Here is a 21,771-nt window from a genome sequence, read left to right on the forward strand (position 1 = left end):
CCCCTGTGTGTACAATCGAAGACATTTTTTGGATTAGGTTTACATTCATGGATATTTAAAATGAAGACAGCCGCAAAGCTTGTTACAAGCCCAGCAAAGGAACACGAAAATAATAAATAATAAAATATTGAAATTATTTTAAAAAACATAATCAAAATAAGTTGATATTTTAATTAATTAACTGGTACTATTATTTATTTAGTTTGCTTTTTCTGGTGACAATCTGCACATTTTCCACCATAATGGAGAACCATGTCCCAAAGCAAATGTAGCAGATAGCTATGAGGCTCAGAGATCTCCATTTTGGATCTACAATCAGGCCTAAAAAGGCAGGAGAAGAACAAAGTGATCAATGTGGAGCACTGATAACCACGCATGGATCGCCATCAATCAGGATTTGATTATCTGAATGCATCTGAATAAAAAGTGAAAGTGAAACAAAAAGTTCTGCCACTATCAAAATTTGTGTTCATAACTGCAGAGCTAGAAAATTAACTGGGAGATTTTTTTTGATAAGTTATTAAAGCAAGCAGGAGATATTTACCAAACTTCTGAGGAGTGACACCTTTCTTCTTTTTATTATTTTACACAAGAGTGAACTGGATATTTGGGGGATTTTGTGCAGTAGGTTAGACAAAAATAAGACACTGGAAGACATCGGAGTCCGTGTTTCTGTGTCTTTAAAAAATAACTATGGAAATGTTAAGCATATCAGAATACTATTCTTGCAACCTACAGAGGGTTTATGAGACGTTTTCGCTGTTTTTTTTCCCCTCACACTCATGAGCGTCTCTTAACAGCATCACTAACTCACTCAGTTATTCCCTCTGAAGACAAATCAGCATCTCTCCACCTGATACAGTTGTGCTAAGTGCATCTGTAGTCATTCAAATGAAGAAGACTTTCAAAAATGGCGTTTATTAAAAAAAAAGAAACCACCATGCTGACTTCCTCATCTTCAACATAACAATTGAGATAGAAAATGGCGTTGAACCTTGACACAAAGCATTCAGTCAAATAAATAAATACAACATCCTTCAAAGATCTGTGAGAGAAACCTAAGAATAATCCCACATCTTCACGCCAGACTGACAGTTCAGAATTAATGGCAGACTACAAAACAGAAAATCTGAGAACATTTAGAACACGTTTAGCTAAACGTGTCATACAGATGCGCACGTCCCAGAAACACCACGCAGAGTTACCCTGCTTGTCTGAACCACAGACAGGCTCACAGACTACCACCAGAGGATTCGTTCATGGGATTACATCGTGATATGCACAAATCATGTCAGTAGTACATTTTAAAGCATGTTTTTAACATAAAACAAAAATCTGCCGTCAATGTGTTGCTTTTAAAAATATTTGTATCTTTCGTAGGGCTGAACGAAGGCCGGAAATATGAGCTCTGTGATCACAAGTTCAAATTAACCCAGCAAAGGTCAGTCAGCCCATATATTTCAGCCAGAGGGTCACTCAAATGGTTCCTAATGATTTTCTTGGATGGTCTTTGACTAATGCAGGAAATACTGTAAGAGTCATACTCGAAGTCTGATTTGACAAAGCTCAAATACAGATCTAATTAATTGACCATTAAAGACTGGAACAAAGGGGTACACAGCTATAATACAGCTCTGCTAAAATACCTAAAGTTTACTTTTTAAATTGTAAGTAAAGGGAAATTAAACTAAAATACAAAATTACCAATATTTCTTAACAAAGAGTAGTTAGAGCTCAAAAACTAACTCTAAAATCACAAATAGCTTTAAACTTTAGTTGTATGGATTAAAACAAATTCAGTAAATTCTGATTAATGTTGAACTTTGGACTTGCTGACAGGCTTGGTTTTCTTTCAGAGCCCAGATGTCCTCCTGTGAAAGTTCTTATGATAAGCAATCAATCACGTCTAGCTTCATATGCAAGACATGTGAGCGAGTTCACCAAAATGCTAAACAATTCCTGTAGGACTGTTTCTGTTTTACTTGCTGGATGTGTGCTTCTAAAACCCTAAAAATACGATTTAAATATGGAAATTAAACTGATTGACGGCCAAAATGTGTGAAGATGTCCACTGGAAATTTGCATGGAAACAAAACATTGGATTCTTGTAATGGCTGGAGAAACTCAGAGATTTTCAAACAGTGCCATCTACAAAAAAACCAAAAAGAAAAAACCCAAAGAAAGCAACAAAACACACCTGAAGCTCCATTAGTCATTGCAGTTCTTTACAGGATAGCATTTGCTTTACTCTTTGTTTAGTCACTACTAATGCAGTTTAAATGTAACAGCAGTCTGAGGCGCTGCACCTGACTGACTGCAGGCCCTGATTATCAAGAAGCTGCAGCAGATTACATAAACCAGCATGCAGACTTTTTTTATACGACCCAGTACTTTCAAACTTTAATCATACGGTGTGTTTTTTTGTTCTTTTTTTGTTTTGCTGGTGTGAGGAAATACAGTATGTGCCAGAGCTGGAATGCAGAGCAAAGTCACTGGATTCTTTCACTTTGAGGGAGTCGCGTTCAAAAGCTTAAAGGCTGTTAAATGACTGACTGGGCCTCAGTTATAAGTAGCCTGGCTCTTAGGGTAGCTTGGCCGAGTTTCCAACAAGGCTGCTGTCCTTGAGCTAATCCAATGCTAGCTGGCGGCTGCTACTGGCTTTGCATGCTTTCTTGACCTAACAGAAAAACGCTAACTCACACAAACTGGAATACGAGCCAATTGGATGCAGAAAAACCTGGTGAATAAGCAGCCCGCCATGTTTGCACCTGGGAAATCACTAAGTCAGTTTAATTTGATCTCTGGTGTGATAGAGAGGGAGTTTAAAATGAATCCTTGCACACTGCTCCTGAACACCACCTCCTCACTTTGTGTCATGAGAAAAATTTATATCACATTTACACATAATGGAGTTCACATGTTAGGTACTGTTGGTGGCAATAACAGCCTGCTGCTTTCACAAGAACACTCAAGCTTAGTGTTGTTCACATTTTACTGACTGAAAGCTGAGAAAAGCCTGCATTATATCAGCTGAACTGTTGACACTCAAATCCAGTAAGACCTGTATGAAACAGAGACGTGTCTGATGAAATTTTGGCTCATATTGTGCAGATTTTTCCTCAATTTCCAGCTGACTTACATTAATTTCACAAAGAAGAAGCTCCTTCCAGTGTTTTTAATTGCAAAAAGAAGGCCAGACATTACTGACCGTATCCTTTTGGTCATTCATTTTGAAATCTTTTTAACACATCTTCAAAGATACTACACTGTAAAAGTTGTTCACCAGCTTGTAATCCTTTAAATAAAAGTGGACACATACAAAAAGATGGAAAACAAAGACTCACAGCACAAAGTCAGAAAGAGTGAAACTTAAAAATGGGAAAAAAATCCAACTGAAAGTCAGCATTTTCCATCTCACTTGTGTCAGTTCAGCATGATGTGAGTGGTAAAAAAAAAAAAAAAAAAAAAAAAAAAAAAAAAGTATTGCACTGGTTTGATGTGAGTCTATGGATGGGCGGTCATCATATAAATAACAACAAGAACCAAGAACGGTAATACCATAACAGTAGTAGTAATAATAATAATAATAATAATAATAATAATAATAATGATAATAATTGTAACGCTAATAAAAACAGTTCAGACTAAGGTCCCCTCCAGCTGCCGTTTTACCACTGCTGCCAACTGAAGTCATCGTTGGATCCAAAGACCAGGAAGAAGCCCAGGATCGTCCCAAAGATGACTACGTTACCTGTTAGCACAAGCGCACATGCTCCCCAGGCAATCTGTAAAGTGATAAAGGAAATTCAGGTGAATGCTGAATGCTACAGAGCTTATTTGGGTAACTGAGACATTTTATTTTGCTGATTTAAAGACCTGCTTTTTGTAGAATTCAGCTCTAAATCATTAACATGCAAAGTACTTTTTCAGAGTTGGACAAAAAGGAACTGACAGTTAAAGTTAGACAATCGTTCACACACCCTTGTTGCACTTTTTTCCACCTTTTACGAAACAAGGCGGTGACTCGTTGACAAGCAGTATTTAGCAGTTGCTAAATTGTCCTATCAGTTGGTGCAGTAATAATAATAATAATAATAATAATAATAATGGATTGCATTTATATAGCGCTTTCAGGGCCCTCAAAGCGCTATACAGTTCCACTATTCATTCACTCTCACATTCACACACTGGTGGAGGCAAGCTATGGTTGTAGCCACAGCTTCCCTGGGGCAGACTGACAGAAGTGAGGCTGCCATATCGCGCCATCGGCCCCTCTGGCCATCACCAGTAGGCGGTAGGTGAAGTGTCTTGCCCAAGGACACAACGTCGGGGCTCGAACCAGCAACCTTCCAGTTACAAGACGAACTGCCAACTCTTAGAGCCACGATCGCCCCTTAACATTAACTAAGAAATCATATTTAAAAATCAGATTAAAGACTATATATGCTGTTGTGCACCCTGATCATTTCATAGCATACGTTACTGTTCTTTTAATTAATTCAACTGATTATGTTATTTAGGCCCCTTTGCTGGCTGCTTTCAGCCAGTTTAAAACCAAAATAACCCAAAATTGGTTATATTCTTTTTTTCTTTCTTTGCAACAAGCTGTGTCATGAATGCTTTAAAGCAAACTGCATATAATATAGTCTACTATCTTTTTTTTGGATGGCTGGAGAAACTACAGAGACTGCTAAGGACCAGAAAGTCAAATCAGACTTCCTCAAACTAATGACTGAGCTCCAGCACTCTACCTAAAATGTCCTAAGAAATGATGTGCTTGCATGCATGTCGCTCATAGAGAAATGCAGAACCTCTGCATTTATCTGCACAACTGATAATCATTTGAAACACTGGATGCTGTTTACAGCACCTTTGCAGTCATTTATCACTTGCTGGTGGTGAATATAATCTGTTTATAATTGGCCCTGCTGGCTGACCACACAATGAAACTGTCACTTTCATTGGGCGTAAATACTGAAAGATACAGGAAGTCTATGACCTCACAACACTATACTTGCAGTTATCTGTCAGAGTTTAGCTCTTTATTGTTTTACACTTAGATTTTTGATTAACTGAGCTCTTCTGCTTTCGCCATTTTTCCATACTTCTGTGATACTTTTGTATAGCTTTTTTTAGCCATCTTGTTTTATGTCATTGTATTTATTTTATTGAGCAAGGCACTTTTTTTTTCATGTTTTGGTTGCTGTTGCTTTTAGCTTATCTTAAAACTAAGCCCTTATATAGTTGTGTGTACTTTATATAGACAAAAGTCAGAACATTTAAAGCAGGGCTGCCCAATCCCAGTCCTCGAGAGCTACTATCCTGCAGCTTTTAGATGCATCCCTACTCCAACACAGCTGAATCAAATGGTTTGATTACCTCTTCAGCATGCCATCATGTTTGGCAAAGGCCTGATAACAAGCCATTCATTTGATTCGGGTGTGTGGGAACAAGGATGCATCTAAAAGCTGCAGGACGGTAGCTCTCGAGGACCGGGATTGGGCACCCCTGATTTAAAGTAAGCCCAACGCAGAGGATCCAGACCCTTGGTTTGGGAACCACTGCTTAAATAACCATGCAGTATACACTGAATTAACAGGTTTCAGTTACTTACTACTTCAGCTCTTGCAAAGACGATTGGCAGGCCGAAAGCTGAGATGACGATGCCCGTCGTGAGGAAGATGGCCAGCTCTTTGCAGGCGTTACTGGCCGAGTCTGTGTCATCGACCACTCTCCGCGAGATGCAGTAAGGGATGGGAGAGAGGATGTAGAAAAAGAGCAGGAACAAAGGCCAGTATTTGCTGCAGAGAGGCGAAAAAGCGAGAGAAACAGGGGGCATAAACACCCACATGCTATGATGACAAAGGATGCAGTGAAGTGAATCGAAGGATAAAGAAGGAATCGCTGCTGAGCACTCCACACGCCAACTTAAGGGGTTTCTTTCATAAGGCAGGAGCTACGTTTCTGTAACCTCTAGATTTGAATACAGATCAGATGCAGGCCTGATGCAGGAGATATTTCACTGATGAAAAACGAACAAAAAAAATAAAACTGTAAAAATAAAACTGTGTGGAAAACATTGTGCTATATATATATATATCCAAGGAATTACGCATTTTCTTGTCACTTATAGGCTGATAAATACGCATTATGCTGAAGTGAAGCTGTTATTTACTGTAAATACAATGGCTGAAATGCAAATTAGATGAAAAAAGGCCAAATATGTTGCTGTTGCTCATCCCACATACAGCAAACGAGAAACTGTCTGCACTCATTAGAATAATAACCAAGAGGTGTGATGGTGTGCACACACACAAAACTGATCAGGTTGTCTTGTAAGTAAAGAGTATAATTATCCTGCAAACTGCAAGAACTTCTATTAACCTAAAAGTGTATATAAAGTGCTATAATTCTAAAACAGGCTTTGTACTATGGCTGTGCAATTACACATCACTTAAAATTATAATACACAGATTATTATAACAATATAGCTGAGATAGATGCTTATTTATTTTTTTTCTACAGGTTTAGTTCAGTTCACATATATTTAATTAATTATTTATCTTATTAAGGTGAATTATAATTAAGGTTGATGGCAAAAAGTAAGCTTGTACTTTTAAATAAAGCCACTGTTTTTCCAGAGTGTGAGTAATTCTAACAAATAACCATTTCTCATTAATGGCCAAACTAAATGTGATTTCAAAACTGAACAGCCTTACTTTTATAAAAGCATCAGTAAATCAGCCTACTTACTGGTTTAAATCGCACCTTTCGAACATTTAATACCATCAAGATTCCAGCTTCAAGAATAAGACTAAAACTGTCCTGAACACCATCGGGAAACATCTAAGCAGCACATCAATTTAATGAAAATGATACAGTTTTATTACAACATCTTCCCATCCCGAAACAATTGTGCAACATGTTTTTTTTCCAGTTTACCTTCTTATCTTTACACAGACAGCATGTGTAGAGTTTCTCCAGTCTAACAAACCACTAACTGCACTTACACTAAAAGCCACATGAACACATTAACACAGCACTTTTCCTATCACATACATCATATGTTTAACCTCTTCACTCTTCTCCACTAGGATCATTTTCTCTGTTTGTTGCCAGTGTACATTCATAGACCTGAAAAACCAGGATTATTTAATCATCAAACAGCTTCATATGACCACTACATCTGATTGGCAATGTTAGGATGAATTTAAGCCACAAAAGGTAAAGATATCCTGGGTATGTTGAATTTACCTCTATTTTTTTGTTATTCTTTTTTTTAGGAGGGGGGTGACACGTGAAGATGATGTGAGTCACATTTAACCTAAAGTTATGATTGTTCAAAAAGGCATGAGAAAATAAAGTAAATTTAAAAGTACCAAATTCCAGCCCACATTTATGTACTTCAAGAGCCTGTAACTCTGATAATTGCTTAATTTAATGCAATCCTGCTTTCCTCCACTAAAAGTGGTCAGGTTCTGTCACACTTCCCTGGTTTTATATGGTGTCCTTATGCTCTAGATGTTCTAAGAACGCTAATCTGGTCATGAATGCAGCTATAGTTAAAGCTGTGAAGCTGTGACGGGATCATCAAAGGTGCCAGGAAGTACTAGGCTCACATGGTCTGTGATGGTTATACTTACTCATACACAGGGAGGGCACATCCAAGCATGAGGAACATGAGGCCGATGGCCCCTCCAAAGGAAAGGCTGATGAGAGCTGCAAGAGAAGCAGAGGATAGGGGGACCCCAGTGTTAGCACAGGGTATTATCCACAGGAAATCACTAATCTCATGGTGGCTGCAGGGCCCCTGGAGATTTGGGGCTACCATGTGATGAATCAGCTGATTTCACGTGTGTGACAGCTACGTTAGCAGCATAAACCCTGCTAACATGGGTCCACGTTAAACCCAGACAGCCATAGTCCGTGCGGCCACTGGTTAAATTCTATTAAAATCCCAGCGGCTGCCTGGAATCAGTCAGCGGCTGTGGGAAGTTAAGGCGCAGCTAGCATTAGCGTTACGGTTATTTCTGCGTTGTTGTAGTATTAAACAAGAATGGCGTTAACTGTGGCGCAAGAATGCAGCACGCTGCACTGCTACATTGTTTTCATTACGAAACGCAGAAGTTGGTTTGGTTATTTTTGTTATGTTGCGGTTGCCTCTACCGAAACAGTGCAGGTTCATCACCGAGCTAATGCTAACGTCTGTCAGTACTGGCCCTGCGCTAACTCCTTCTATCGTTACTTATCTGAGCGTGACAAACGCGCAAACGTGCCTTGTGCACATTTTGTTGAAATTATATAAACAGAGGCTGAGTTCAGAAGCTTTCTGAAGGGAATGAAAATCCCCTGCTGCTTACCTTTAATCCCGGCCATCTCTGCTGGACAAAAGCTCGCCACACAGCCCGGACGAATGACAACAGTCCCCCCTCCTTTGCTCGGTAGCCGAGTCCGACCGAAGCCAACCGAGTCTCCCCGTAGCTCCTACCCTGCCCACCGTGCTGCTTTCATATGCTGACACAAATGTAGGAATTCCGATAATTACCACTACGATCCTAAAAGCACCCAAATTAAAAGCACTGACACCGCAGAACTGTTCGTTTTAGAATTCTATAAACTCCTCCAAAAGTATTCATAAATATAATTTCCTTAATGTGTAGGCTAATAAATGTAGTTTAATATAAAGTACTATGTTTGCACTTCAATTTAACGTGTAGTAGGGTTAGCCGTGAATGCGTCAGTTGCATGCGTCATTTTGAAATTAAAAACTACATGCCCCCCAAATAGTAGGCTTTTATTAACATTGGAAGAGCGTCCCAATTTATGACTACGTTTCATTTATTCCGCACAGAAATTATTTAAAAATTAATAAACGTATTTGTTGCTGTCCCGGATGTAAACACATTCTGTTTCCGGCACCGAGAGCGTCCACTCAGCGGAGATGGCGAGTGGAGGAGTATCTGTGGCTTCTCTTTGGACCGAAGTCAACCGCTGCGGACAGAATGGAGACTACACCAGAGCCCTCAAAGCTCTTACTAAAAGTAGGTATACAGGCTGACTCTGAAAACGGAACCAGAGAGCGGACACGCGGCGGATTTTCCCCTCTGCTCCCGCAGAGCAGTACCAGCTGTTAGCATGTGTCTGAGCTAACGGCAGTCAGGGTGTTAAATACACCCGTGGAGCTTCGTGTATTAAGCTCTGATTAACGATGTGTAATAAACATATATATATACCTGCTGAATTAGCTATTTGTTGTGTGACTTTGAGCCATCGTTAAATAATATTTAGCCCCCTAAATCCACTGTCTCATGACTGACGTGTCCCTAGCCAACCACGACAGCTAACCCATGATTAGCCAGGCGGCTGTCCTGGAAACGTTAAGCGGCTGCTTTACACTCCTCTGTCCTTGCACAATCACATCAGCGTCAGGGCAAAATCTTTTTTTTGTTCGTAGCGAGTGATGTTCACTGCTGTTTTCTTTCTGTCCTGTCGCAGTTTTACACGAAAACAGAGACGATGTGACGGCACTGCACTGTAAAGTGGTTTGCCATATCCAGAATGGGAGCTTCAAAGAGGCGCTAAATGTGATGAACACCCACTCAAAGGTGCTCGGCAGGTAAGCGGCACGCTGTCACTCACCTGTGCTTGACGTATAAATTACTCCTGTAGTTCACTGTTGACATTTAAGTGTCTAACGGTGTATAGTTTCACAGCAATTCTGCCATGCTCTAAGAAAAACGTACAAAAGTCTTGTAAGGTTTGTTCTTTATGGTGTGTTGCACATTTAAACCCTTTTTCGGGGGTGGATGGGGGTCTTTTTTCCACTCAGTGAGGTGGTGTTTGAGAAGGCATACTGCGAGTACCGGCTGAACAGAGTGGAGAGCTCCCTGAAGACCATCGAGAGTGCTCCTGAGCAGACAGACAAGCTGAAGGAGCTTTACGGTCAAGTGGTGAGGCTTATATTATATTATATTATATTATATTATATTATATTATTACTGTTTGTAGTCATGCAGTTGATGGAAGCTGTAGGAAAGAGTTGATGAAGCTAGGTTAAGACCTTAAGGCACTATAGAATTTTGCTTTAAGAGCGGCAGAGAAATATGTGAGGGTAGTGTAGTACATGTATGAGGACAGTAAGGAGGTGGCAATAGAGACTTGCAGGTCGACAGATGAGGTCAGGCAGGAGCCTCAGTGGACTGATGTTCACAAATAAGACTGATTTGTAGTAAGACAGAAATACAGCAAGACAGAGAAGCAAAACGGAATATATGATGTAACAGTGAAGACGCAAGGAGCAGAGGTGTATCTTGAGTAGTTTAAATATTTGTCAGTCATCCAAAGCAACACACAGTACACCAGAGAGCTTTATAAGAGAGTGTAGGCAGGGTGGAGTTAGTGTTTGCAGTGATTTGTGACAGAAAGATAGCAGCAAGAGGGAAGGGGAAGGTTCACAAGATGGTGGGGACTTCTATGATGTATGGTTTGAAGATGTTGGCGACACTGACCAAAAGAACGGAGAGCGAGCCGAAGATGTTAAAATTTTCATTGGGAGTGACCAAGATAGGAGTTAGAGAGGCAAGGCTGAGATGGTGTGGACATGTGCAGAGCAGGGATAGTGGATATATTGGAGAAAGGATGATGAACAAGAAGCTGCCAGGCAGGAGGAAAAGAGAAAGACCACAGAGAAGTTTCATGGATGGTAGTGAAGGAGGGCATGCAGAGGGTTGATCTGACAGTAGAGTATGCTGGAATATGGTGAGATGGAAGCAGATGATCCCTAAAGGGAGCTGTTGATAGAAGTAGATTATATTACTGTATTTATTTATTTATTTATTTTACATTTTTTTTATACAGTTTAGTGTATATTTACTGTTTGTGCTAAAGAAGTCAGTCATTGGTCATCTACTTGTTGAAAAGAGCAGCAAAGTTAGAAGAAAAGAAAGTGTTGAGGCCTTTAAAGCTGCTGATTGTTAATATGTGGCATTTTAAAATCTGATCATCTAGCATCAGAACTGCAAACAAATCATATTCAAACTAAACGGTATACAATAAATGCAAACAGCTTGCTGTTTGAATATGTGGCTTCTGTATTTGAAACATGATTGTAAAAACATTTAAATGTTGTTAAGTAACATTGTAAAAAAGCAGATAGCAAAAGTGTAATTGAGCAATTTTTCTCTGAAACGGAGACATCAGGGTTGTAGAGCGAAGCATTTTCACCTCTTAACGCCACTGCTCTATTTATGTTTGTCTTAAAGTAACTTCAGTGTTGTTAAAACTATCCCCAATATTTGTGAATATCAGCTTGTTACAATCTTTATGCAGTCTGTATGATTTACTATTATTATTTATTACAGTGAGACATTCTTTTGAGAACACAAGTGTTTTGGGTTTTGTTGGTTGGTGAGTGAGAATGAGAGATTTGTAATAAATGGTCAGCTTGGCAATTTCTGTGTATTTCTAACAGGATATTATTTTCGTCTTGTTGTGAGAAGAGTGACGACGTCTGCTAATCTGAACCAGCTCTTTTCTTTGTGCAGTTGTACAGACTGGAGCGCTACGATGAGTGCAAGTCTGTCTACACGGATCTGATCAGGAACTCCCAGGACGAGTACGAAGAGGAGAGGAAGACCAACCTCGCCGCTGTGGTGGCTGCAATGAGTCAGTGGGAGAAGGCTCCAATGGTAAGCATTCATTGGCACAGTTCATCAGTCAGCTTTTCATTTGAGTTTTTAAATCAAAAACTTACTCCCTCCACTTTGTTGCACAGAACTGGAGTCGGACTGTTTGAGTAGAACTAGAATAAACTCATGTTTGAACATGTTATGTTTTCCTTTTGCAGGAAGATCTGGGTCTGCCTGAGTCAACGTATGAGCTCTGCTACAATGCTACCTGTTCTCTGATTGGCCAAGGAAAGCTTACAGAGGCCCTCAATAAACTACAGCAAGCAGAAGGTCAGTTTATATTCAGTCTCTGCTATCAAGCTGGTGTTTGATGTATTTTTAAAATGATGTAATGACCTCAGACATAAACTGATCATTTCTTCTGACAGAGCTTTGCAGAGTCTCGCTGGCAGATGATTCTGTAAGTGTTTTTGAGACCTATTTCAATTTCACTTCTAGTAATTTCACCTAAACGATGGTCCAGAAGTATGTCACAAGTCTAGTGAAATTTAGTCCACTCTTAACATACTTTTAAGTCTTAAAATATTCTACATTTATGCATTATTTACATAAAAATTGTATGGGAATAACCTTGCTGTAATCATATTTTGGCCATATATGTATATTGATATGCTAAGCTTGTTCATAATTATCTTGTATTTGTAACACTTAGTTTTCACCGTTTTCCAGCTAATCACCATCATTTCTTGTTTGTCCCTTTCAGGATATGACTGAGGAGGACATCCAGTCGGAGCTGGCTGTCATCCATTCTCAGATGGCGTACGTCATGCAGTTGCAGGGTCGCACAGATGAGGCTCTGCAGCTCTACAACCAGGTCATCAAGCTCAAGTGAGTTGTGGCATCATCGCATCAAATTTAGTCTCAAAAAAGATGATGGGGATGCATTTAGACAGTTCAGAAGCATCTAGAGGCAGGCATTAAGTTGTTAAATAGATTTTCAGCTTGCTCTAATTCTTTGATTTAATTTCAGGCCATCTGACGTGGGGCTGCTTGCTGTGACTGCCAACAATATCATCACCATAAACAAGGTGGGTTTGAACCTCCCTGAAATCCACTTTCAGACGCTAAACAGGGATCATAAAACTAAAATTTCAGCCACGACGCTGGTGCTAAGGCTCGGTCTCTTTCCTCAGGACCAAAACGTGTTTGACTCAAAGAAAAAGGTGAAGCTGACGAATGCTGAAGGTGTTGAGTACAAGCTGGCAAAGAAACAGCTGCAGGCCATTGACTTCAACAAAGCCTTGCTGGCCATGTACACTAATCAGGTACGGGTGTGATTGGAGGAGGAATGAAAAATAATTAATAATAGGTAATTATTTTCACACCGATGGTGCTTTTGCCCGTTAACAGGCTGACCAGTGCAGGAAGCTGTCATCCAGTCTTCAGGCTCAAAATCCAGGACATCCACGGCCGGTCCTTATCCAGGTGGCTCAGCTGTGCAGAGAGAAGCAGCACAGCAGGGCCATAGAGCTGCTCCAGGTATTAATGATGCACACTGCTCCTTATTATGAGAACCGATACACATTCTCCTCCTTTTGTCTGATTATGAGAAAATGATCAAATGATGCACCAGTTAACCTAAAAAATCACAGTGGTGAAAGCTGATTGAATATATAGTTAATATCGCACTTTAAAAATCCTTCAATGAAAATGTTAAAAAGTATAGAAGCAGAAAAAAGTACTGAAAGATTTGCTTTTTTCAGTTTTTTTTTTTTTTGTTGTTTGTTTTTTAAAAGAATTCATCTACGAAATGTTTTAACTGTGGTTGTGTGGTTTTTAAAAATACTGAAAAATGTCTTCACAGTTAAAAGTGATGCTTAACTGTGAAGACGGGAATACAAAAAGGGATACAAAAAAAAGATGCCCTAAAACACTTACAACACTATTGGGTTTGGATGAAAATGTTCGTATTTTGTCCTTCAGTAATTAATAGTTTCATTAATTCTGTTAACTGATCTTTTTCTTTTCTTTTTTTTTATTTTGCAGCAATTCTCCGATCAGAATCCAGAGAGTGCGTCTGGCATCAAACTGACAATGGCACAACTCTATTTAGTACAAGGTAGTGATCTGCATTCGAACACACACACCCCGCTCTGTCTTACTGTTTTTTTTCTCTGTGGACGTGATAGTATTTCATATTTCTAGCTTCCTAAAACAAACACGCACATTGATTATTATTGCCTGAGTACTGAAACAACAATAATTAATAAAGAAACAAACGAGTGCAACTTCAAAAGGTTTTTTACCTTTAAACTTTGAGCAGTTTAATTTTGATACATGCTCCTCATTAGGTGTTATAATCCAATGAATGGTTTGGTCTTCAGGTCATGTGACAAAAGCCTGTGATGTCCTGAGGTCCATTGAAGAGTTCAAGCACAAACCAGGGATGGTAAGACTAAAGATGCTACTTTGACTTTTTTTTTTTCTTAAATTGTTGTTTTTCTTAATTAAAATGCCCCGTTAATGTCAAAATTGTTGACTTTTACGTTTTTTGTTCTCTCATATATTTATTTTGACCATGTCATCGTCTCTTCAGGTTTCAGCTCTGGTAACAATGTACTCCCATGAAGAAGACATCGACAGCGCCATCGATGTTTTCAAACAAGCTATTGAGCATTACCAGTCTGAACAGGTTTGTGTGTCACGGATGGTGGTTCGTGTTGTGCAAGTCTGAACCACTGTTTTACACTTTAATTTCTGTTGTGTATAGGTCAAACACTTTTTAAGTGTGCATTTTGATTTCAGTTAGCTTTCATTTTAGACGTGTGAACGTGTTCCCACTGTGTCTTTTCTCCTACACAGCCTGGATCTGCTACACATTTGGCTCTTGTAAGAGAAGCTGCCAATTTCAAGCTGAAGTATGGACGGAAAAAAGAAGCCATTAGTGATCTGGAGCAGCTGTGGAAGTGAGTTAAATCCCTGCTAAACACTCGGCTGGTTCAACATGTGTCAAGTCTTTTTAAATCTCACAGATGCTGGTTTTATTTCTTTATAAAATATACCTCAAATGTCATCAAACAGTTTTCATAAAAATCACTTTTCTCAAAACAGACAAAACACCAAGGACGTCCACACATTGGCACAACTCATCTCTGCATATTCTCTAGTGGACACGGATAAAGCCAAATCGTATCCTTTCATATTATTAAATACAACTTATGGACGCTTAAACGGTTTTGTTTTGTTTTTTTTACTAACTGGAACATATTTGGATTCTCAAATAACATTTGTTTTGTGAAAAATATCAAATATATTCTGATTTTAGCTCCTTCAATTTGAGGATTTGTTATTTTTCTCTGTGGGAAACTAATGTTTTTGTGCTTGGAAGTCAGAGAGAAAACAAAAAAGATAAAAAGACCTTCTTTAGCTCATTTTCAACAAAGCTTGGTATTATGTTGACAAAATAGTTTATTAATTTTACAAATGATCCATACCTTATTGAAGTAAATGTAACCCAGGAAGACCAGGATGTAATCTGGATGTCAGCAGTTGTTGCATCCTTAGCTTTTTTCTACAGGCTCAGCAAACACCTACCGTCTGCAGACACCATGTCTTTCAACGTGGACGTTGACGAGCTGGAGAATTCCCACGGAGCCACATACGTCAGGAAAAAAGCCGCTAAAGTCGTGGGAGAAAACCCTCCCAAAGAACAAGGGTAAATGTCTGTTACTCTCTTCTGTGGCTACTTCTGTTATTTTTTTGTTTTTGTGTTTTTGTGTTTTTTTGTTTTTTGTTTTTTGGGGGGGGTTGTAAACAAAACATTCAAAAGAACGAGGGACACATTGACAAGTTTCTTTGTTTTTTTTCTCCTTTATTTTCTTTAAAAGCCATGGTGAAATCAAAAAGAAGAAGAAGAAAAAGAAAGGTATGTCTTTCAATCACTTGCTAAGATTTAGATTGAATCTGTTCTGGAAGTTTTTATTTACACATACAAAAGGCCATGAAATTATTTCTTCTAAATGAGCAAAAACATCTAATTGTATCTTTTTTGTTCTCCTTAGAGAAAAAGAGTTTGATTAATAATGTAGGAAATTCAAATGCACACTGAGCGGCCAAAACATTAAAACCACTGTTAGGAAAAGAGAATAATTCAGATTTTTTTTTGTTTTCTCTGTTGAAGATATTTTGTCTAGTTATTGCTCATAAAGTACTCACACCATACCATCTTCCTTTTAGGAAAATTGCCCAAGAACTATGACCCCAAAGTGACCCCTGACCCCGAGAGGTGGCTTCCTATGAAGGAGCGCTCCTACTACAGAGGGAAGAAGAAGGGCAAGAAGAAGGATCAAATAGGAAAAGGCACACAGGGAGCGACGGCAGGAGCTTCAGCAGAGCTGTGAGTAAACTCCGCAGTCACACGCACAACCAGCCGAGGCGCCTGGGTGCAATTTCCTGTAATTGTAAACCCAGTTATTAACGGCACTAATGGAGGAAAAGCAACTGAGATTGTTCTTTTGTTTTCATGCCAATGAACTCTGAAATCAGATCAGAGCCGCAGCTGCTTTGCGGGAGGAAGGGCTCATCTGTTGTTGAGAACAAAATTATTCTCAGTCTCTCCTAAAGGAGAAATCCATCTGCCACCATTCATCTGAACTACCGCAGCTCCAAAACAGAACAGGGGAGAGAACGACTCCATCTACAACAGATTTTTCTGCACATACCCTCACTTTTACTTTGAAATTTCAATTGCTATTAACCAGCTACTTACAGCCCTTGAGCTTGAGTTTCCCTATTAGCAACTGAGCAGGTTACTCTTTGATGCCCTCCAGTTTCTCTTTTACAGAAGCTAAAATTATTTATTAATAATCCTAACAAAGTTTGTGCTGTTGTTGCACCACCCAAGGATGTCTGAAGATGCAGATCCAACTTATTGCTCTTATTTTGAAAGTTCAGTCGCCGTTAACCAGCTGGACTTGGACCCTAATGGCAGGCTGAGCAGGTCACTGTTGAAAGTCAGTTATTCAAACATGGATAATAAACTTATCAAACATCATGCTGCTACCTGAATTTATAAATACATGAAAAGTGGAGGTGGTGGGAGACACTGTCCAACAAAAGCTTTGTTGCTAATCAAACGTTTATTTCACTCATCCACGTCACAGAAGGAAACTCAGATCCTGAATAAACAAACTCAGCGCTATAATTTTCCGGCCCTTCTAACTGCACTGTGGCTCTTTTCTCTCTTCAGGGATGCCAGTAAGACTGCCAGCAGCCCCCCTACCTCACCGAGACCAGGGTCTGCGTCCGGCTCTTCTACAGCCCCCGCCAGCGGCGTAGTTCCCCCACGACAGCAGAAACCGTCGTCCTCAGGCGCCACTCGCAAGAAAGCACCGCAAAAGAAGAAGAAAGGAGGCAAAGGAGGCTGGTAGACAGTGGGAAGCAATGTGAGGAAGAAGGCTGTTGGCATCTGAGCAGCAGAGAATTTAGAAGCTTTTTTTTTTTTTTCCTTCGTTTTTTTAAAATTCAGTTTTATTTTTTTTTTTCTTTTATTTTTTCTGTTCAGGTCATTTGATCAAACCAAAATCCTCCCCGCTGCTCATCGACACCATGAATCTGACTTTTTTTTACAAAGTAAAGGAGAAAAAAAAGAGTTGACGATTGAAAGGACAGTTCCACTGAAATTGACTTTTTGTTGCTCTGCAAAACCAGCGTTTGTTTTCACTGAATCAATAACACCACAGATATCCATATTCTCATTAAATGTCCATTGAATTGTCTTCTTGGCTGCATATTTCTACACCTTAACAGTTGCACTGTATTTAGCATTTTTCTTTATTTTTAAGCAAAAACAAATTCTGATCAATCAAAAATGAATTAAGTGTTTAAATCATGTATGCATTAAGGAGCTCAGTCATGTCTTTATTGCATTTTAAGCATTGTTAAGTACTCTTAAAACAGCGAGTATCCTTCATTAGAATTAGGGGCGTTATAAAACTGCTTTTGCAGAGTAACTCAAAGTTCAGAATTTAGGGTAATGGTGCTTAAACCTGTTGAGTTTCAGTATTAGCGTGTCCAGCTCCACCTGATAGTTTCACCTTTCTTTAATATTTCAATGTATTTTCAGTTAGCTACAGTAAAGTAACAGATATTTATTTTTGAATTTATTTGTCTGAATTCAAGCAAAAGGATTTTGATTCTGTCACATGCATGTGTTCAGAAAGACACTATTTTGGCCAAACAGGTTTTCATTTTGTTAAGTCTAAATAAAACTGAACAGCGATGCTCCTGCTGTGAGTTTTTTTCCTAGTATGGCTCATTTTGAGGCTTTGTGCATGAATGGAGATGTTTATAGAAGAGACTGGATGTATTTGTTGATGTTTACTGAAAATTCTCTGCTGGTCTTCTTAAAGATGGGTTGCTGTTTAAATTTTATCCATCACTCCAAAGTTCTTACTCTCACACATTAGAAAAAAAATTTCACCTTAGAAGCTTTTTTTTCAGGGGCAAATTTTCCATGACAACATACCTCCTGGGGTCATTAGAGCATACACTGAACGTGTATGGAGAATAGTGGATGTGCTGGAAAAGAGGAAGACCACAGCTATGAATGTGAGATGGAGCCAAATGATCCAGATCATGATGAAGAAAAAGATCATAACTTTGACATTTAAGACTAAATGTAGCTGAAATTAAATTATGCAGTGCTTTAAAATGTCCTGTTAATGTAATATTTGGGGTTTTTTTTAATGGTTAACGCAGGTCATTTTTTATAATTTAAGTAAAGGAAGTTAAACTGCACCTTAAATTTTCTCATACTTAATAATCTCTGTTGCTCTGTGAGATATGAAGCCATCATGTGGTCACAGAGAAAAATTACATGTGTAGCCATTTATTTAAAATCTCCAAAAATCCCTTTTTTGCTTGTTATTATAGGAGGAACTTCTATTATACTGAAAATCAGATTACCGTGGTGTGCTTGTAATATTTTAATCCAGCATTTTTGAAAAAAAACAACAGAATAAACATGGATTTCACTTGCTGTAGTAGCACATAATCTAAAGGTCACTGGTGCATCATTTCTAAGTGATTAACAGCAACAAATGTCAATTTACCAACCAGCTGGTTCACTTCCTGATGCTCTTGCCTGGACTCTGCCTCGCCTCTCTAACGTTGGTCCAAATCCACTAAATCTGAGCAGTCCCTCTGATAAGCTTCTGTCTAATCTTGTCCACCCTGGTTACTCCCAGTCTTATTTTCAGTTCTGCCATGTCCAGCTCACCCTCCTGTCTTTTTGCCAGTACAACTCCATGCTGGTCCTATTCCTGCCTACCTACCTGTATGGCATGAGGTTGCCATAGCACTACTTTACTCTTACAAAATGTCATAAAAAAGGAAATGTTAAGTTTGTCAAAATAAGCTGTTATTAAGAAAAACCCAGCCTCTCATTGTGCAAAGTCATCCCCTGGGCTAAGTTAGGGCCCAGTATGTTTGATGCACCTGGTTTAAATGGTTTTTACTTGGTACATCCTGCCACTACTGGGCGCTCTTGCTTGGTAATTTGCCATCAACGCACTACACCTGCTTTGACCACAGCTCACTTGTGGAGCAGCCAGCCTGAGTGAATCTCTGTGGGTTTTGGATGAAACGATGCCTCGTTTGCCGTGTGTTTACTCAGACTTCTTCTATGGCCCTCTGACTGAAGATGTGGAGGAGCTACTGGGGCGCTTCCAGCAGATAGACTCGGTCAGGTATGAGGATTTTTCAGCCCTCTGGAGGGAGATGGGCTTCTCTGATCTCTTCATTGGCACCATCAATGCGGGTGAACTGAAGCGGTTCTGCAGGGTGACTCTGGCCACAGCTGTAAAGTACTTCCTACCTCCATACAGCTACCAGATCCGAGTGGGGGGCTTGTACCTGATGTTTGGTTTCTACCACACGCAGCTCGCCGAACCACCTGTGATGATCCGGCTCGCTCTGAAGGACTGGACCCACGTGCAAGCCTTTCTCAAGGAATCTGTAGAATCCGGCCATCTTGATGTAGTTTATATCTACAAGAAGCTTGTGGCATCCAAAGCCATCCACTACACGGCCATGCCGCATTTTCTGACCTTCCAGAAGCAGCAGAAGCCAAAGAAGGACCATGTGTGCCCTGAGTTTCTGAGCAGGACAACCGCGGTGCGTGAGCTCATCAGTGCAGACACCCTGGAAGAGATAGCCAACCTCCAGAGCCTGTACGAGAAGCTGAAGGAGACCACCAAGGATGTGGGTTCCCAGATCACAATGACCCACAGAGACTTCACCTCACGCCTGAGAGACTGCATGTCAGAGTTCATCACCTGGCAGAACAAAACGTTCACCTCACAGCTACTCAAAGACAAGAAGGAAAGAGATGAAGAGGAGGAGGAGGAAGAAGAAGAGGAGGAAGAAGATGAGAAGGAGTCCTGCAGCAAAAGAGCGAGGCTTCTGTCCTCCATCAAGCAGAAGAGCTACAGCAATGTTCAGAAGGCGCCCAAGTCCAGGAGGCACCGGCAGGGTGAGCCAGCGGACTTGTCCAGTTTGGGGACTGAGCAGGTCCAGCGGGTCCCACAGAAAAAAAGACCACCTTCTCTCCGGGCCCGGACCTGGAAGAACCTCGGGGTGAAACAACAGGACAGCAACCTGCCACCCTGGCTGCTGAGTGCTCCTGAGCTGGAGGACGGGGTGCCAGTGAGGAGGACCAACCAGGCGGAGCCCTACAGGATGTGAAGGAGGAGGAGAGAAGATCATTAAAATAATTTAATCTACTATGTTTGTCACTGTTCAACTGGAATAAGTTAAGAAACTATAAATAAATGTTTTTGTTATAAAAATCATAATTTGAAAGGCTTCAATATATCTAAAATAATTTTTCTATACATTTTCGAATCTAACATTAGAAACCAGTTAACTGTGTTTTGTGTTAATTTCATGTTAAACTGTTGCAGGTCTGAATCCTTTTGTAATCCTTAATGAATCACTTACATGCTTTAAAGCCTCTGAAATCACCCAGAAGTGTATTTTAATACCACGGGTGGAAATAGAAAGAAAGAATAATATAATAGGTACCACCTTTGCAATGGGGAAAAAAAATAAATGAGGAGGAAACTTTTATCATAGTTAAAATTAGGCTATAAGAATTGTAAAATGAAATAAATTTCGTCTTATTTATTTGATTTAGCCTGTCTTTGTGTTACTAAGCGAGATTTATTTACATTTTTAAGGACCACATTGTAACCTTTTTGAGTTTAATTTAATATAAAGTCTGAATTACCTCTGGAGTTTTCTCCTTTGATTTGTATAACAAAAACAATATAAAATAAATTCTGAGAATGCATCTAATGCCCTATCCATTTGCAAAAGAAAGGGGGGGGGGGGGGGGGGACTAAGAGTGTTTTTTTTTAAATATATATTTAATTAAAATGTATGGATCCCAGTCTTTAAATCACAAAATGCTTAGATGTTAAATAAGAAGGGAAGGATTTTATGTATGCGCTGTTATTCAAGCAATTAAAATGTTAAACATTTTAATTTCAGTTTTTTTTTTCTTGTGTATGAGTTCAGGTATCTCCACTGCAGGAATAGTAGTTCATTTTATTAATGACACTTGGGTTAAAGCCACCTAGCGGTCTGGATTCAACCCTTTTGTAGCCAATTTGATCCCCAGCTTGCTATCCCTCCTTCAACATTTTCACAATTTTTTTTATTCTTGAAAATAAATATTTACTTTTTCCAACATTAAAAATAAAGAAGGTGTGACATTGGGTAAAATTACAGTTAAACTAATATTAGCACTTAGCTCAAATAAGTGATCAATAAAATAACATGGAATAATGACAAAACAATGAAAAAATATGGGGTAAAAATAAAAATACATAAAACCATCAAATATCGCAAATTAAATAAAAAATTATACTTTGACTAAGCAGGATAATTAGAACAGTTACCGCTTCTTTTTTTACTGCAGTAATTGTTCTTAAAATTTAAACTTTATATTGGCTACTAGTAATTTATATATTTTAAATGCAAGTGTATTATACAGTAGTTGGACACCCTAGCGGTCAGAGTGCGAATAACAGCGTTAAAGAAATGGTTGCATTAAAACATTTCAAGATTATTTTGCGCCATC

General features: G+C 39.3%; 3 protein-coding genes across 3 annotated transcripts; 2 read left to right on the forward strand and 1 right to left on the reverse strand.

The window, feature by feature from the left end:
• Positions 1 to 3,450: 3,450 nt before the first annotated feature.
• LOC146676951 (leptin receptor overlapping transcript-like 1) lies at positions 3,451 to 8,492 on the reverse strand. Its single transcript, XM_085416924.1, has 4 exons — positions 8,361 to 8,492; positions 7,644 to 7,719; positions 5,615 to 5,801; positions 3,451 to 3,785 (listed from the first exon to the last, which is right to left on the reverse strand). The coding sequence occupies exons 1-4, from the start codon at positions 8,374 to 8,376 to the stop codon at positions 3,669 to 3,671; spliced, it is 396 nt and encodes a 131-aa protein (XP_085273050.1). The 5' UTR covers positions 8,377 to 8,492; the 3' UTR covers positions 3,451 to 3,668.
• A 392-nt stretch (positions 8,493 to 8,884) lies between these two features.
• Positions 8,885 to 17,908, forward strand: srp72 (signal recognition particle 72). The gene is made up of 19 exons (XM_085416935.1): positions 8,885 to 9,041; positions 9,496 to 9,616; positions 9,830 to 9,950; positions 11,544 to 11,687; positions 11,846 to 11,957; positions 12,056 to 12,087; positions 12,391 to 12,515; positions 12,658 to 12,715; positions 12,821 to 12,952; positions 13,038 to 13,166; positions 13,674 to 13,746; positions 14,012 to 14,076; positions 14,224 to 14,319; positions 14,490 to 14,593; positions 14,739 to 14,816; positions 15,205 to 15,342; positions 15,515 to 15,552; positions 15,864 to 16,023; positions 16,876 to 17,908. Exons 1-19 carry the CDS (start codon positions 8,942 to 8,944, stop codon positions 17,054 to 17,056), a joined length of 2,007 nt encoding a protein of 668 aa, XP_085273061.1. The 5' UTR covers positions 8,885 to 8,941; the 3' UTR covers positions 17,057 to 17,908.
• Positions 17,909 to 18,044: 136 nt separating this feature from the next.
• On the forward strand, positions 18,045 to 20,372 carry LOC146676953 (snRNA-activating protein complex subunit 1-like). The gene has a single exon (XM_085416948.1). The coding sequence runs from the start codon at positions 19,275 to 19,277 to the stop codon at positions 20,370 to 20,372; it is 1,098 nt and encodes a 365-aa protein (XP_085273074.1). The 5' UTR covers positions 18,045 to 19,274.
• Positions 20,373 to 21,771: the final 1,399 nt, after the last annotated feature.

This window comes from Rhamphochromis longiceps, linkage group LG2 (genome assembly GCF_057381845.1).
Source record: "Rhamphochromis longiceps isolate RC_006_pf linkage group LG2, R_longiceps_female_GT1.1, whole genome shotgun sequence".
In the NCBI taxonomy this organism is placed as follows: domain Eukaryota; kingdom Metazoa; phylum Chordata; class Actinopteri; order Cichliformes; family Cichlidae; genus Rhamphochromis; species Rhamphochromis longiceps.

Coding starts and splice junctions, on each gene's coding strand:
- LOC146676951 (XM_085416924.1), bottom strand. Junction 5,802..7,643: donor TGTGCCCTCCCTGTGTATGA/GTAAGTATAACC, acceptor GCCTCTCTGCAG/CAAATACTGGCCTTTGTTCC. Junction 3,786..5,614: donor TCTTTGCAAGAGCTGAAGTA/GTAAGTAACTGA, acceptor ATCACTTTACAG/ATTGCCTGGGGAGCATGTGC.
- srp72 (XM_085416935.1), top strand. CDS start 8,942: ATGGCGAGTGGAGGAGTATCTGTGGCTTCTCTTTGGACCGAAGTCAAC. Junction 9,617..9,829: donor CACTCAAAGGTGCTCGGCAG/GTAAGCGGCACG, acceptor TTTTCCACTCAG/TGAGGTGGTGTTTGAGAAGG. Junction 11,958..12,055: donor TAAACTACAGCAAGCAGAAG/GTCAGTTTATAT, acceptor TTCTTCTGACAG/AGCTTTGCAGAGTCTCGCTG.
- LOC146676953 (XM_085416948.1), top strand. CDS start 19,275: ATGCCTCGTTTGCCGTGTGTTTACTCAGACTTCTTCTATGGCCCTCTG.